Source organism: Giraffa tippelskirchi, chromosome 6 (assembly GCF_054371585.1).
Source record: "Giraffa tippelskirchi isolate mGirTip1 chromosome 6, T2T-mGirTip1v1.2.pri, whole genome shotgun sequence".
NCBI lineage: Eukaryota > Metazoa > Chordata > Mammalia > Artiodactyla > Giraffidae > Giraffa > Giraffa tippelskirchi.
The window spans coordinates 18,142,915-18,160,371 of record NC_137280.1 but is presented as its reverse complement, the minus strand read 5'-3'; the positions used below and the strand labels follow the sequence as shown (position 1 = coordinate 18,160,371).

Sequence of the window (17,457 nt, the reverse complement as noted above, 5' to 3'; positions counted from 1 at the left end):
TTTCACATGTTAGAATGAGTGGCATTTTACTTTTGACTTAAAATTTCTAGGAAATATGGGTGGGCTCTTGACTTCTGATATTTTAAGTCCTGTTCCCTTAGAATCAAATTAATACATGCATTGCAGACTTACCGATTTTCAAGTGACAAAATCTAGATAAAATTTTATTTTCCAACAGTCATTCTTTTTAGGCATTCTTCCACCCTGGCACCATAACTGGAGCTAACTATATGCTCTGGTTTCCCACTTTGTTGCAGTGATATTTTCCATTTTGCAGACAAGGGAAATGAAGTCATCATAGCTTTGTTCATCTTTCAGGGATTTTAGAAGACAGCTTTCCATCGACACTAGGCCCTTCAGACCAGCCTCTGAAGGAAATCCTAGTGATGATCCTGACCCTCTGCCGGCACATCGTCAGGCGCTCGGAGAGAGACTTTACCCCCGTGTACAAGCAATGCAACCAGTACGTATGGCGTGCTTAGCTACCTCTTAACTGGCTGTGCCATTTTGGGTTTTGAGTTAAGACTGGTATCTTAAGAAGTTGTTAGCTACTGGAAAGCCATGTGATTTGAGGACTGCCAAAAAAAGGAAGCTTAGGAGGGAAAGAAGCAACACTTCTTGGAGAGCAATTGTATATAGCTTGATGTTTATTTTACTACATATGCCAGGTTAACATTCTACCTAATAATTTCCTTTTGTGCTAAGGAATTGTCTGTGCATTGTATTTATTTGTACAAATTATTGTTGCTTTTTAAAGCCAACTTTGTTATCAGCTTGTAGCTGGAACATGTTGCAAATAGTGTACTTCACTCGATAAATATGACAGGAAGGTTTTATTTTGAATGTTCTGTCAGGGGTTTCTTTCATATAATATGAAACATATAACCTAAAGTTTTCTTTTTTGTCTTTATATGTAACTGCATGTACATACTAGAGCAAAAGAATAATAAAACAGAATAAATCAATTATTTCAGTAAATCCTTAGCCTTAAATATGGGCATCTTTTTTCTTTTTGCTTCTCCTTCCTTCACTTCTTCCCTCTCTTTTTTCCTACACTAAATGAAAAAAAAAGTTTCCAGGCCTCTGATGAAGAAAGGGAAAAAATGGACCTTGAGTATTTTTATGTTTACAAAGTCTTTTAAAAAGGCTTGTCAACAAATAAATATTAAACTAGCTTTAATAAGACTGCTAATGCATAGACTGCTTATTCCCTACCAAACTTTTCTATAATTAAGCTTCTAATCTCATAAACTCATGTGTTGTTAGTTCTAGTGACTTCTTTGTAGATTCTGTCATTGTTTTCTACATGGAGAATCTGTTGTCTGTAAAAAAAGAGTTTTACGTCTTCTTTCCAATCTGGATTACTTTTATTTTCTTAACTTGCCTTCTTGTACTAACTGGAACTTGCAGTACAATGTCAAATGGGAAGAAACATTACAATTCTCATCATCAAGTATCGTGTTAGCTGTGGCCTTTTTCATAGATGTCCCTTATCAGGCTAAGAAAATTAATGTCTCCTCCCTTTCTCTTCTTCATAGATTCCAATTAGAAAATATTTCGGAAATATTTCACTTTGTTATCCAAGTTTCTTATATTTTCTTTTTTTTTTTCCCTCTTGATAAAACATTGCTAATTTAGACAAGAGGTTTCAGAGAGTAGAGGCAAGTAACATTTGTTTATCATTTACAGGCATTTGCAAGTAAAATCACTGGCATGCTGTTGGAGTTATCCCCAGCTCAGCTGCTGCTGCTTCTAGCAAGTGAAGATTCTCTGAGAGCAAGAGTAGATGAAGCCATGGAACTCATTATTGCACATGGACGGTAATATGCACATTTGGGAAGACAGTTTAAACATTAGCTACTTTATTTTTAGGATACAGGTGTTAGCATATCTTACAATCTATATTAAATAGTGCAAGACTTGAATGGTTTTAATTTTAGGAGATGGCTTAAAAATCTGAGTGAGACAGCCAAGTTTCACATGTTACTAAAAGGGCTGAATTTTAGCAGTCACTTTAGGTTTGAAGATAAATTTTATGAACCTTATTTAGAAATTAACTTTTAAGAAGTACATCTCATTCTCCACCTGAATACCTCTAATGGCAAAGGCTAGATACCTCAAGGAATTGGGTGTCATCCCTGAGTCTTTGTAGTAAATAAGGAATTTCTTTTAGGCATCCTGATTTATCTTGGAAATCATGCAAATGTTTGTGTTTATTGTGCAATATATTTGTTTTAATACAAAACTTAAAAATATCTAACAGTTAAATTACTTACCCTTCTTTTCCCCAAGTGACAGGTTAAAGTGACAAGAAGATATGCCACATTTAATCTGTGCCCTTCTATCCTGGGGCTACTCTAATATTCAGTTTGAGGCTTTGAAGTGTTATTTTATTTTATTATTTTATTTTTTTAAATAAATTTATTTATTTTAGTTGGGGGCTAATTACTTTACAATATTGTAGTGGTTTTTGCCATACATTGACATGAATCAGCCATGGGTTTACATGTGTTCCCATTCTGAACCCCCCTCCCACCTCCCTCCCCATCCCATCCCTCTGGGTCATCCCATTGCCCCAGCCCTGAGCATTTGTCTCATGCATTGAACCTGGAATGGTGTTCTGTTTCACATATGATAATATACATGTTTCAATGCTATTGTCCCAGAACATCCCACCCTCACCTTCTCCCTCAGAGTCCTTAAGATTGCTCTATGCATCTGTGTCTCTTATTCTGTCTCACATATAGGGTTATCATTACCATCTTTCAAATTCCATATATATGCATTAGTATACTGTATTGGTGTTTTTCTTTCTGGCTTACTTCACTCTGTATAAGGGGCTCCAGTTTCATCCATCTCAGTAGAACCGATTCAAATGTATTTTTTTAATGGCTGAGTAATATTCCATTGTGTATATGTACCACAGCTTCCTTATCCATTCTGCTGATGGACATCTAGGTTGCTTCCATGTCCTGGCTATTGTAAACAGTGCTGCGATGAACATTGGGGTACACGCGTCTCTTTCAATTCTGGTTTCCTCAGTGTGTATGCCCAGCAGTGGGATTGCTGGGTCATATGACAGTTCTATTCCCCGTTTTTTAAGGAATCTCCACACTGTTCTCCATAGTGGCTGTACTAGTTTGCATTCCCACCAACAGTGTAAGAGGGTTCCCTTTTCTCCACACCCTCTCCAGCATTTATTGCTTGTAGACTTTTGGATAGCAGCCATTCTGACTGGTGTGAAATGGTACCTCATTGTGATTTTGATTTGCATTTCTCTAATAATGAGTGATGTTGAGCATCTTTTCATGTGTTTGTTAGCCATCTGTATGTCTTCTTTGGAGAAATATCTGTTTAGTTCTTTGGCCCATTTTTTAATTGGGTCGTTTATTTTCCTGGAATTCAGCTGCAGGAGTTGCTTGTATACTTTTGAGATTAATTGTTTGTCTGTTGCTTCGTTTGCTATTATTTTCTCCCATTCTGAGGGCTGTCTTTTCACCTTGCTTATAGTTTCCTTTGTTGTGCAAAAGCGTTTAATTTTAATTAGATCCCATTTGTTTATTTTTGCTTTTATTTCCAATATTCTGGGAGGTGGGTCATTGAAGTGTTATTTTAAATGAAAATGTGTTATTTTTTTTTTTTCCTCCTAGTCATGATATTGAATGAGGAACTTCAAGATTAGATATGGTCCTAGAGATGGATAAGTGGGTTGGCTAAACCCTGAAGTAAACAGCTGTTTAACTTATTCTAGCTGTTTACCAATCTCAGAGCCTTTGAATGGTCTAAGCCAAAGACTATTGCTAGAAGTTGCTTTTCTTTGCTGTTAACTATTGTTCATGTGGTCACAAAGAGTCGCACACGACTGAGCAACTGAACTGAACTGAACTATTTTTCATTTCTTGACTTTTATGTACTACATTTTTATTCCTCTTCCTCATTTCTGGATACAGCAACACTAATATAGCTTAGCTTATTATATAAAAAGTTGCAAATAATGTGGGTTTTTGGGGGGGAGGAGGGAAGACATTTGTAAATGTATGTAAGTGTTGCTATTTTAGTAGTATTTTCTGTTGAATACAAGAATATATAATATTGACTGCTTTCACCTGCCTTTATGGATTAAACAGTGAATTTGTTAGTATTCTAGAACAATTAAATACACTGGAACATTTGATTCCTATTGTGGTTGCCTTCTGAACTTTTTCCTGTTCTTTTACAATGTTTTCCCTGAGCTCAAGTTTCAGTCCCCCTATGAAGACTGCATTTATTTTGTCTTAAATCGGGTAGCCTTTAGTTTATTGTCTTGGATCATACATGTAGTACCTTTGTGTATATTATTGACATTTCTGCTCCTAGAACTGCATTAAGACTAGTAAAGTGTCCTAGATACTTATTTACTTCAAAACTTAAATATATTGATAAAGTCTTAAAAATTTAAATGCATATGGTTTTCTCTACACTAAATTCTAGAAATTTCAGTTATCTGGAATATGAAAGGTATTGTTTGTTTTTAGGGAAAATGGAGCCGATAGTATCCTGGATCTTGGATTATTAGACTCTTCAGAAAAAGTACAGGTAAGGGATGTTTTGTGGGCTTCCCTGGTAGCTCAGATGGTAAAGAATCCACCAGGATTCTTGCAGGAGACCCAGGTTCGATCCCTGCGTCAGGAAGATCCCCTGGAGAAGGGAATGGCTACCCACTCTAGTATTCTTTCTTGCCTGTTAAGTGCATGCTGTATTTTAATTTGTAAGCTACCTGAGAACTTCAGTGCCAGCCAGGATATAATCATCTCTTTCACTGATAACAACTTAAAACTTGGGAAAAAATTAAGAAAGGAACTGCTTGAGAACTTTGAAAAGTAAACAGTAGCACACAGATTGGAGGGAAGTCAAAACTTGAAAAACAACTGTTGGGGCATTATTTCAGGCAGGAGAGTAAAACTGATCCCCATTACTCCATCTTTACTGGAAGATAGCACATGCTTTAAGAAATAAACTATACTAACAGACTATCCCACATGGTGCATATGTAGAACAGACCCATAGTAGAATTAAAAGGCTTTTGGTAATGGAACCACTGACTACTCATTGGAAGGACTGTTATTGAAGCTCCAATACTTTGGCCACCTGATGCCAACTCATTGGAAAAGACCCCCGATGCTGGGAAGGGTTGAGGGCAGGAGGAGAAGGGGGGCGACAGAGGATAAGATGGTTGGATGGCATCACTGACTCAGTGGACATGAATCTGAGCAAACTTCACGAGATAGTGGAGGACAGAGGGGTCTGGAGTGCCACAGTCCATGGGGTCATGAAGAGGCAGACACGACTGAGCAGCACTGGGACCACTGCACACAAAAGATAATTCCAGTCTGAACCTAACCAGGTTATTAACTACCAAAGCCAAAAAATTTAGCATCCTCCATATCATTTTAACAGACCCAGAGTTCTATAACTTAGTGAAAAAATGTCCAGGATACACTCCAAAAGTGTTCAACATACAAAGAACCAGCAGAGACTCACTAGTTCTTCTGGGAAAAGAACTAAGGGATGCTAACCTTGGGATGACCCCACTTGTTGGAATTATCAAAAACTTTATCTTATGTTCTATAAGATAAGCAAATGAATGGAAAAGTGAAGATTCACAACAGAGGAATAGAAAAAGAGAACTAGGGAAAATTATAGAAAGTACATATGAAAATTAAAAAGTTCACTGAATAGGTCAATAGCAGAACGAAGATGATACAGGAAAGTATCAGTCAATTTGAAGATAGAAACTATCCATTTTGAAGAATAGACAGAGAAAAGATCTCAAACAACAGTTTTCAGAGACCTGTTGGACCATGTTAAACATTAATGTCATTGGAGTGCCCAGAAGAGGAGAATGAGATTGCTACAGGAAAATATTTGAAGAAATAGTAGCTGAAACCTTCCCAAATTTGGCGCACGACATATTTATTTGCAGATTCAAGGAGGTCAGTGAACCCTAAACAGGATAAACTGAGAAAACTATGACTAGGTATAATCAAGCTGCTGTAAAACTAATAAGAAAGTAATAGTGCCTTACATATAAACAGTAATGTGCAAGACAGTGGATTTCTCATCAGAAACTGTGAAGGCTAGAAGACAGTTGGAGCATCGTCCTTAAAGTGCTTTTAAAATTGTCAATCCAGAATTCTATCAAGGGAAAATAAATTCAAGGAATCAAGGTAAAAGAAGCTACCAGAGTTTCATTGAGTGATTTTACTTAAATAGGGAAGTTAACAGGCACAATTCTGAAAGAATGAATTAAAGTTTATTTATATTTAAATATGAAACTTGCTTAACCTATCAAACTTTACATTTAAGTGATTTAAGAGAACGAGTTTGTATGCTTTGTTAAATATCAATCTTGGGTAATTGTAAAAATATTACTGTTAATTTTTTTTTTGGAGGGGGTACCTGGATTATTACTAATTTTAAAGAGGGTTATAACGGTATTTCTAAATAATAATCATTCTCTTGTATACACATATCCTAAAATATAAATAAAATCTTGGGACTTGATCTCTGATAACTCTGTTATTAGGAAAACCGAAAGCGTCATGGTTCTAGTCGAAGTGTAGTAGATATGGATTTAGATGATACAGATGATGGTGATGACAACGCCCCTTTGTTTTACCAACCTGGAAAAAGAGGATTTTATACTCCAAGGCCTGGCAAAAACACAGAAGCAAGATTGAATTGTTTCAGAAATATTGGCAGGTAAAGTCACTCTACTCTTATATTTGAATTTTTAAAAAATTTCAGTTTATGAGGTTTTTCTAAAATATATTAGTCTGTAAAATGTGTATCAGTTCAATTCAGTCTCTCAGTCATGTCCGACTCTCTGCGACCCCATGAACAGCAGCATGCCAGGCCTCCCTGTCCATCACCAACTCCCGGAGTCCACCCAAACCCATGTCCAGCGAGTCAGTGATGCCATCCAACCATCTCATCCTCTGTCGTCCCCTTCTCCTCCTGCCCTCAATCTTTCCCAGCATCAGGGTCTTTTCTAATGAGTCAGCCCTTCGCATCAGGTGGCCAAAGTATTGGAGTTTCAGCTTCAGCATCAGTCCTACCAGTGAATATTCAGGACTGATTTCCTTTAGGATGGGCTGGTTGGATCTCCTTGCAGTCCAAGGGACTCTCAAGAGTCTTCTCCAACACCACAGCTCAAAAGCATCAATTCTTCCACGCTCAGCTTTCTTTATAGTCCAACTCTCACATCCATACGTGACCACTGGAAAAACCATAGCCTTGACTAGATGGACCTTTGTTGGCAAAGTAATGTCTCTGCTTTTTAATATGCTGTCTAGGTTGGTCATAACTTTCCTTCCAAGGAGTAAGTGTCTTTTAATTTCATGGCTGCAGTCACCATCTGCAGTGATTTTGGAGCCCAGAAAAATAAAGTCAGCCACTGTTTCCACTGTTTCCCCATCTATTTGCCATGAAGTGATGGGACTGGATGCCATGATCTTAGTTTTCTGAATGTTGAGCTTTAAGCCAACTTTTTCACTCTCCTCTTTCACTTTCATCAAGAGGCTCTTTAGTTCTTCTTCACTTTATGCCATAAAGGTGGTGTCATCTGCATATCTGAGGTTATTGATATTTCTCCTGGCAGCCTTGATTCCAGCTTGTGCTTTCCTCCAGCCCAGCGTTCTCATGATGTACTCTGCATATAAATTAAATAAGCAGGGTGACAGTATACAGCCTTGATGTACTCCTTTTCCTATTTGGAACCAGTCTGTTGTTCCATGTCCAGTTCTAACTGTTGCTTCCTGACCTGCATACAGGTTTCTCAATAGGCAGGTCAGGTGGTGTGGCATTCCCATCTCTTTCAGAATTTTCCATAGTTTATTGTGATCCACACAGTCAAAGGCTTTGGCATAGTAAAATGTGTATATGTTCTACTATAAAAATTTCTTTAAGTGTGTATATTATGTATATGGGGTTTTGTGGTCTAGAATTTTTTAATTTAATTACTGTTTGCTTGTTTTTATTTTTAGGATTCTTGGACTGTGTCTATTACAGAATGAACTGTGTCCTATCACACTGAATAGACATGTGATTAAAGTGTTGCTTGGTAGGAAAGTAAGTGATTTTAATGAATCTAACTGCTTTTACAGTTGCAAAATTTGTTTTATAAAATATATAGTTATGGCATTAACAATATTAAATTTTAAGGCATTCTAGTCATTATAAAGTCATTTTCAAGCATTTAATGACAAGGGGGAAAATCTCAGTACATGGAGGAGACAGCAAAGGAGAATGAGTGACACAGAGGTGAGTTTAGAGGGACTGACGGACCTGGATCCCGTTGCAGACAAATCCTTGGACATTTATTCCTCATTTATACAATGGTAAAGACAACAGTATAGTGCCTGGCACATAGTAAGTGCTCAGTTTTATTATTATTTATTCTAGCAAGTGGCAGTAGAAGTAGCATTATATTGAAAAGAGCACTCCTAGCTTCAAAACTGTATGTAAGATGTATGTTGGTAGAAGGGAGAAGAGAAGGTAAGAACATCTAGCTCAGCAATGCTTTATAATTATCTCTTGGCGACAGAATTAGCTTATTTTCTTTTGTGTTTTGATGGTTTGACAGCTTGTACGTTCGTTTATGATGGGGAAGGTAGGAGAAAAACACATTCTTTAATGCATAATACTAATTATAATACACTATAAACAACAAAATATTGTATGGTCTTTGCTACAGATGCACACCAGACATCTGATATGAGTTAGCATTGTTAACGTTGTGGTCTATCAATAGTTTTCTCTGCTCAAACCCACTAGTGAATATTGTTTTCTATTACAGCATATCATACTATGATATATATTTTTTCCTTTTTTTAAAATGCTTACTCTATTGACATCTTAATGTGTTCCAGGTAACATGCTCTTGTGCAGAGAAAGAACTGGACTTAAAAGCTAGCAGCATAGAAATGTTGAGCCTTTAACAAGGTTTATGGAAAAAGTCATGGAATCAAACAGACTCAAGTTATAACCCAATGATACGACCTTTAGCACGTTACTGAATTCCTTTGAGCATGAGATTTATCATCTGGAATTACAGGCTGTGTATTTAGGATCAGCTGCTCAGCATAATCACTTTTTAATAATTAGTGCTGGTTCCTGCAAATAAATCTAGAACTTAAAGCTATTACACTCTTGGCTTTAAATTTTTAAAAAATATATACTTTTCATACTTTGAAAATTAAATGTATTATCTGAGCCAAAGACTTATTAAAATTTTACCTCTTTAGATCAATTATATTAGTGGGAGATTATTCTTTATCAGTGTATCGTGTATCTTCAAATTAGATAAAATTTTTATCATAGATTTCAACTTAACTAATGAATTCAATTAAGATGTTTCTTTCATAATTCATTTGCATATGATTACTCTCTTAGGTCAATTGGCACGATTTTGCTTTTTTTGACCCTGTGATGTACGAGAGTTTGCGGCAACTTATTCTTGCTTCTCAGAGTTCAGATGCTGATGCTGTTTTCTCAGCAATGGATTTGGCATTTGCAATTGACCTGTGTAAAGAAGAAGGTGGAGGACAGGTAAAACAAATGAATTTGGTTAGTCTATTGTGCTTGACACATAGAAAAACAATTTAGATAGATAAGGGACCGAGAAAGAGAAAGAGAGACACACACACATACACACAAAGACACAGTAGATGGAGAGAAGGATAAGAATGGATGGAGAGTTAGTGAGACAGATTGAGAGGTTGAAGAGTTTATAGTTACTTAGGCCTAGAATGTCTGCATTTCTTAGTTGTCAAATACAGAATTGTCTTTAGATTTAAAAATTTTAGGAAATTGTTTTATGAACTGTTAACTTATTCCTGCTTTGTCAAAATTGGTTTTAAATGGCACTGCTAAATTTTCCACAGGTTGAACTTATTCCTAATGGTGTAAATATACCAGTCACTCCTCAGAATGTTTATGAGTATGTGCGGAAATACGCTGAACATAGAATGTTGGTAGTTGCAGAACAGCCATTACACGTAAGTTTTTTCCAGAAAATGTTGCTTGATCTGATGAGGCTATTTGTATCTTCTGTGTTTTAAACTAGCTTATAGTGTATTCAGCTTGCTTATGAAGGGTCAAAATTTTGAAACCAAAATGAGTTTACATACAGTATAAATTGTACCTGAGTCCAGACCAACTCCTTTCTTTTGAGTAAAAAACTACTTGGAAAAACCATGTTATCATCAGAAAGTAGATCTGGTGAGTAAAAATTTGGAAAGGATGCTTTGTGGGACTCAGATGACTATCGTTTTGGAGTCCTGCAGCCATCCATGCCTCTGGTGACGCACTAGGTGGACCCCTTGGACTCAGGCAGTCATCAATATGGTTTATTATAGGAAAGGACTCTCACAAGGGGAGAATTACATCAGACAGAGTCTGGAGGAATTCAGGTACAAGCTTCAAAGTTCTCTTTCTGGGGGCATGAGATGTCACAAAAAACCAATATGTTCTTCCTCCAGCAGTGAATTACAGCAATGCGTATGCAGTGTTTGTGTTTAGGGAAGCCTACTTAAGAGTCGGGGCCCAGCTTTTTTATTGGAGGCCAGTCCTACTAGCAGAGGAAATATCAGAGTCCTGTCCAACTCCCAGAGGAAAAACACATGTTCATCATAAATCACCTTTGCACAGATAGTCTAGGCAAGCTGTTACAGCAGGGCTTATTGCCACATCAGTTAGTAATAATGTAGGGAACATTGCAAAAGCCAAGTTTCCAGATGCCTGTCAAGGACCATCCTCCCATCAGACTCTTCTAAAGAGCAACATCAGGCCCACTATGTTAACTGTTTCTCCTCCTGGTGAAAAATGTTTATGAAGTGGTTTTGATCTCTGTGCTGGGAATAATTGTGTGGGCTCTGGAATTATACTGTCAGGGTTCAAACCATAACTGCAGCCTGCTCTAGCTGTATAACATTAGCAAACTACTCAAGTACTTTGTGCCTTTATTCCCTCCTCTGCAAAATGAGGATGAGATTAACGTTAATTAAAATATGTAAGGTGCTTAGAACAGTTCTTGGCATTTCTCAGTAAGTTTGTGTCGGAGATGTTGGTTTTTATCATCATCATACTTTTCCTAGGATATTGACAGGATAGCATGATTGACAGATTCTTTCTTAATGACCAGCCTGTTTGTTACTAACATAATTTTAAATACTATTTTAGTTAACTCCTGCGATAAAATAATACTGCTTTACTGTTGAACCTGTAGCCCTTTTTCCCTTCTGCCTGTCTTTTGAATTTGTTAATAAACTAAAAATACAGAACTTCATTTTTTAGTATTATTTAGTATTCTTAGGCTGTTAAAATTAGACATTGGGCTTTAATGATAATAACTGCTATGTAGAAAATAAAGTACTGATAGTAACAAATGGGTAATTTTTGAAATCCTCTAGGCAATGAGGAAGGGTCTACTGGATGTGCTTCCAAAAAATTCATTAGAAGATTTAACAGCAGAAGACTTTAGGCTTTTGGTAAATGGCTGTGGTGAGGTTAACGTGCAGATGCTGATCAGTTTCACCTCTTTCAATGATGAATCAGGTATGAAATTTATTAAATGTTTACATAAGAAATAAACTATACAGATAATTTGGTCAGTCAGTTTTCTGGGTTTCTGGTTCTTAACCAGACTTAGGAAATGCTGTTTATTACTTGGGTTTTTATATATTTTAAGATATGTTTGAACTATGATAGCTTATTATTAGGTTATTCTTAATTCTTTTATTGCTTTATGTTTCTGTGTTTTAAAGAATGTATGGTTTAGTATGAAATAGTAAAAATTCTTTGTGGTGAACAACCGTGTTAAAAGGGTTTTTATGTATTTAGAAAAAAATAATCCATATGACAATTCTGTTGTCCTTTCCCAATTCATGTTTCTTAAGCCCTGTAAAGAATTTGATTGCATGATGGAGACTTTTTTCCCTTCTGCCTCTCTTGAATTTGTTAATAAGAAACTCAAAAATAGAACTGAACCCAGAGCACACTTAGAAAGACATATAACACACAACCACATGAAGAATCTAGAAAGAGTAACAAGAGGTAGTGATAATCCTAGAATAACATTTGTCTTCAGTGCTTGATTTGTTGCAACTTTTTCTTTTCAAAGTCCCATATTCTAGGAGTAGACTTTTTAGCTGTGACTATACAATAAAACGGAGAAGGCAATGGCACCCCACTCCAGTACTCTTGCCTGGAAAATCCCATGGATGGAGGAGCCTGGTAGGCTACGGTCCATGGAGTCGCTAAGAGTCGGACACGACTGAGCGACTCTACTTTCACTTTTCCCTTTCATGCACTGGAGAAGGAAATGGCAACCCACTCCAGTATTCTTGCCTGGAGAATCCCAGGGATGGCAGAGCCTGGTGGGCTGCCGTCTATGGGGTCGCACAGAGTCGGACACGACTGAAACGACTTAGCAGCAGCAGCAGCATACAATAAAATGGGCTTCCCTGGTGGCTCAGATGGTAAGGAATTCACTTGCAGTGCAGGAAACCAGAGTTTGATCTTTGGGTTGGGAAGATCCCTTGGGGAAGGGAATGGCAACCCTCTCCATTATTCTTGCCTGGAGAATTCCATGGACAGAGGCACCTGGTGGGCTACAGTCTCTGGGGTCGCAAAGAGTCAGACAAGACGGAGTGACTAACACATACAATAAAATACTGGAACTTCCAAGAAATTCATGAGAAGACTGTACCTCTAGTCCAAGATTAATTCCATACATGAAGATACCAGTTTTTTTCCCTTTTATTCTTCATATTTTGCAAACAGCTTCAGCCAAATTATAGTAAGTTAAATTTGGGTAAATTTTCTTGTTTTTCCTTCATGCTTGGTAACATGCAGATCACTGCATAATAGTTTTTGTGCTAAATAATAATACAGTTTTCAATATTCGTGACAAGAATTTGGTTTATTTATTGATATAAACCAGAAACCTAGAAGGGGAAAACGTATCTAAAGACACTCCAAGTATGATCCTCAAATCAACAACATCAGCATCATCTGGAAGCTTTTTGGAAATGCAGAATCCCTGATTTCTTTCCCCTTTCTTCCCCCATACCTAGTGAATGAGAATCCTCATTTTAAAAAGATCCCCCAAGTGACTTGTAAACTCATTCAGCTTTGAGAAGCACTGGTTTAACATCATGAGAAGAATCATGACTTAGTGACGGAATGTGATTTTTGAGGCTAGTGGTTCTTTTTTTTTGTCTTGGTCATTGGGATGGACTAATAAACTATAGAGGTTTCACATTATACAAATGGTCTTAATTTCCTGTATTAGGATTAGACCTCCCCATTCACATTTTAATTTTATAAGTAGTATTACTTCTAAAAATACAACTGATATTTATTGGATATTTATTGAATTTATATTTATTTGTAGGAGAAAATGCTGAGAAGCTCTTGCAGTTCAAGCGGTGGTTCTGGTCAATTGTAGAGAAGATGAGCATGACAGAACGACAAGATCTTGTAAGTGTTTTCATAAGATTTGTAGAAGAAAATGTAAAAACCTTAAATACTCTGTATGAAAGACAGCCTTTTGTTTTAAATTGGTAATGATTTTAATTTTGGCTAAGGAAATTGAAGGTCAGAAATAAAAGGCAATTTTGTTTCTCTATTCTACAATAGGACATCTGAAGTATGAGTAAAACTATAAACAGAGTGAAATATATCTTAGCTATTAAAATGCTATCCTTAGTCCCAGAGGATATAATTCCAGCTTACTGTTGAGACATGTTTTTCCCCCTATAGTGAGTGCTAATATATGTTAGTGGCCTCTTTGGTCTATCCTTAATCTTTTTGACTAGATGCAAGTGTTTGCAAAATTTTTTAATAGAATCGTAATTGCTCTGTATACTATGAATAGAGTAACTTAATTACAGGTACTAGGTCTATGATTTTAATCTTCAAAGTGTTAGGACTTCCCTGGTGGCTCAGATGGTAAAGAATCTGCCTGCAGTGCTGGAGACCCAGGTTCGATCCCTGGGTTGGGAAGATCCGCTGGAGAAGGGAATGGTCTATGACTTTAATCTTATTACTTATTAACTTAAGTTAATAAATTAAGACATAAATTAATAAATCATAAATTAAGATAGTATAAACTTTGATCATATTGAAATCTATCATGTCTGTGGAATTTATGTCCAACTGTGAGTATATCCAAATCAACCTGTCCAGTAGCCTTAAAAGGTAGTCTCCTCTAGACTTTCTTGTAGAAATTTGAGGGACATTCCTTATCCAGAAAATCTCTATTCATATTCCTCATAGTTCCCTGTGACATTTCCCCTGTTGAACCAGGCTTAGTTCTCAGTATTCTAAACCAAACCTCTATGGAATGTATAAAAAATGATACAATTTCTACGTATATCCCCCAGTTTTATTTGTGAAGGGGAAATAGTTGGGCAGGAAAGCACAAAGCTTGCAATTTCTGATTTACCTTTAAAGGTAGTCAGTAGCTTATTTTTTGTGGGGAGGTGGCCATGCGTTTAGCATTCCTTCATCTTTACATGGCCCCAGGCGCCTTCCAGTATTTCCCTACTATAGCAAGACAGGTTGTCCAGCAGTCCTAGCTGTCAGGTGGTTTTTGTTCTTGACGTAGCCATCTGGTAGTTTCCTAGGCTGCTCCCTAGGTTCATTCCTTATAATTCCATGTATTTTGACTTTCACAAACTTGTAGACCAATCCTGAAGTCCCTACCAATGCAGATACTGTATCTGCATCTGTTGGTTTTGGGAGTACCTGAGTTGTTTATTAGGGTTCCTGTAGTCAGTCTGGATTCAGAGCAAAACCAATATGTCCTATCTAGTCAGTCAAGTTAAAATCTCACTGCATTTCTGCCATCTCCTAGAAGAGAAATTTGCTAACTATTCAGTCTTTTACAAAAGAGAGAGAGAGATTACCTCCCTCTGTGGGGGCCTCAAAATGTCCAGCAACAGCTTTAATTGTGAGCTTCACTCTTTAAACTCCTGTATTCTTCGGGCTTAGCAGTATATCACGGCGTCTTCTACCACCTCCTCTTCCTCTTTTGGGAGGTTATCCTTCACATATTGTTAGGCTTTTCCATATGTGTCTCAGGGAGATAAGAATATAACAGCGTTGCCTAAACTCGTCTCCCTTTAATTATTAGTCCTAGGGTTATGCAGTAAAACTACATACAGAGTGTATTTCCCTCTTGGAAAGTCATAGTTCACTAGTGAAAGGTTTGAGAAGTCCTCTTACGTATTTATCTTTTTCCAGCTTCTTGGAGGTCCAGCAGTGTAGTAATCTGGCTCTGGGTAACCACATTTATCCTTGGAGAAACACTTTACATTGTTTGTTTTTTACCTGTAAAATGAGTAGGTTGGGCCAGGTTTATGTCCTCAGTACCTTCCAGCCCTTTTATAAATTCTTTGAAGATTTTGGAGACCCTGACACTTGAAGAGTTTTGTTTTTCCCTGCCTCCTCCTATAGAATTCTAGATGAGACTTCTCACATAACTATGCTTCAGGAACTAGTTTAGGGTTCCTAGTCACTCTGAGATAATGAATGGATTTGTCTGTCTGTATGTGTTAAGTCACTTCAGTCGTGTCCGACTCTTTGTGACCCTATGGACTGTAGCCCGCTAGGTTCCTCTGTCCGTGGGATTCTCCAGGCAAGAATACTGGAGTGGGTTTCCATGTCCTCCTTCAGGGGATCTTCCCGACCTAGGGATTGAACCCACAACTCTTACCTCTCCTGCGTTGGCAGGCCAGTTCTTTACCACTAGCGCCACCTGAGAAGCCCTTTTATTTGTTTAGTTGTGTACTATAAATGCAAGATTTTAAAAGCTTTACCTTAAGGATAGTCACTGTCTACGATCAATGAGGAAAGGTATATATTAATAAAAATATTTCAGGAAAGTATATCTTTTGTTGTATTTAAAGAAAAAGTAATTTACACTATATTATACACATTAGATGTATTTTAAAACAGTGTTAGCGTGGCTTATTGCATGGATTTTGATGTACAGTAGATGCTGTCTGACACTTAATTACTGTCACAAAATTATTGTGTATCACAGTGCAGCACTGAAAAGTATTGGGTGGTTTTGCTAGTAGATAAAATGCAGAGTAACTTTTTGATAGCCTCTGTGAATTTTGAACCTTTTTTGGAGACCTTGTACCTTATTGCCACTAAGAGATGCTCTGCGAAATTTAGCAACAGGAAGGGCCCTTAGACAGCGTTTGGTCAAGTAGTCTCATGTTACAAATGAGAAGCTGAGGCATTGAAACATAGTCACTTTTCTACATACCTGACACTTTTTTGTCTTTCCAACCCTGAAACTTTCCTTTTCAATATAAGAAATTTAAAAGACAGTTCTAAATAATACCCCTTCATAGGTTTTAACACAAGAATGAGGCTATATGTATAATTGCCAGAATTGAGGGTTGAATGTTAATCTCTTAAAAGCCAAACTTGTAATTATTATACTCCTGTTTAGGTTTACTTTTGGACATCAAGCCCTTCATTACCAGCCAGTGAAGAAGGATTTCAGCCTATGCCCTCCATCACAATAAGACCACCAGATGACCAACACCTTCCCACTGCAAATACTTGCATTTCTCGACTTTACGTCCCACTCTATTCCTCTAAACAAATTCTCAAACAGAAATTGCTACTCGCCATTAAGACCAAGAATTTTGGTTTTGTGTAGAGTATAAAACGTGTGTATTGCTGTGTAATATTACTCGCTAATTTTGTAGATTTTTCCCATTTGTCTATAAGAGTTTATGGAAGTTGATGCTGTCGCATACCCTGTGGTACCTTTACCTTAAAGAGATGAATGCAGACATTCCTTGCTGAGTTTGTAGCTTAAAGGCCTGAGGAGCACTAGCAACATTTGACTGTAATGGTTTGCTAGTCAACAACTTCTGGGTCTAACCCCAGCCAAAGATGACAGCAGAACAACATAATTTACACTGTGATTTATCTTTTTGCTGAGGGGAAAAATGTAAAACGTTCTGAAAATTCACTGCTGCCTTTGTGGAAAGTGTTTCAGCAAAGGTTCTTGTATAGAGGGAATAGGGAATTTCAAAATAAAAAATTAAGTGTGTTCTGTGTTTCATTTTAACTTTTTTTATGGTGTTTAATTTGTGGTTGGCTGCGGTTGTGTATCGTATATGGAACTTGTAAAAAAAGTTCTGAACATTCAGATCTTAAGAAGTGAAATCACTTTTACCTATAAAAACCACTTTTACTGCGGTTTGACTGCATTGAGCTCTAGGATATTAAATGATATCACTAATATTTTGCATGTAATTTGTTCATTTGAGGGCACTTTTTTGTACATATGTTGGGGGCCAATGCACAGTACTTTATCACAATCAACCTTTTTCTTTGTATCCCTATTTCAATGAGCAGTCAGTCAGGTATACTGCACTTCAGTTC

The 17,457-nt window shown here is 37.0% G+C and overlaps 1 protein-coding gene across 17 annotated transcripts in view; it reads left to right on the top strand.

The window, feature by feature from the left end:
- The window catches only part of UBR5 (ubiquitin protein ligase E3 component n-recognin 5), a 151,456-nt gene extending 134,334 nt beyond the window's left edge, over positions 1 to 17,122 (top strand). For all 17 annotated transcript variants that reach the window (XM_081503495.1, XM_081503496.1, XM_081503488.1 and 14 more), the window contains exons 50-59: positions 319 to 463; positions 1,690 to 1,820; positions 4,515 to 4,575; positions 6,566 to 6,741; positions 8,025 to 8,109; positions 9,433 to 9,588; positions 9,924 to 10,037; positions 11,451 to 11,595; positions 13,436 to 13,521; positions 16,511 to 17,122. In XM_081503495.1, the coding sequence (XP_081359621.1) occupies positions 319 to 463; positions 1,690 to 1,820; positions 4,515 to 4,575; positions 6,566 to 6,741; positions 8,025 to 8,109; positions 9,433 to 9,588; positions 9,924 to 10,037; positions 11,451 to 11,595; positions 13,436 to 13,521; positions 16,511 to 16,723 (1,312 nt within the window). In that variant the 3' untranslated portion in view covers positions 16,724 to 17,122. The remainder of the gene's footprint in view (positions 1 to 318; positions 464 to 1,689; positions 1,821 to 4,514; positions 4,576 to 6,565; positions 6,742 to 8,024; positions 8,110 to 9,432; positions 9,589 to 9,923; positions 10,038 to 11,450; positions 11,596 to 13,435; positions 13,522 to 16,510) is intronic.
- Positions 17,123 to 17,457: the final 335 nt, after the last annotated feature.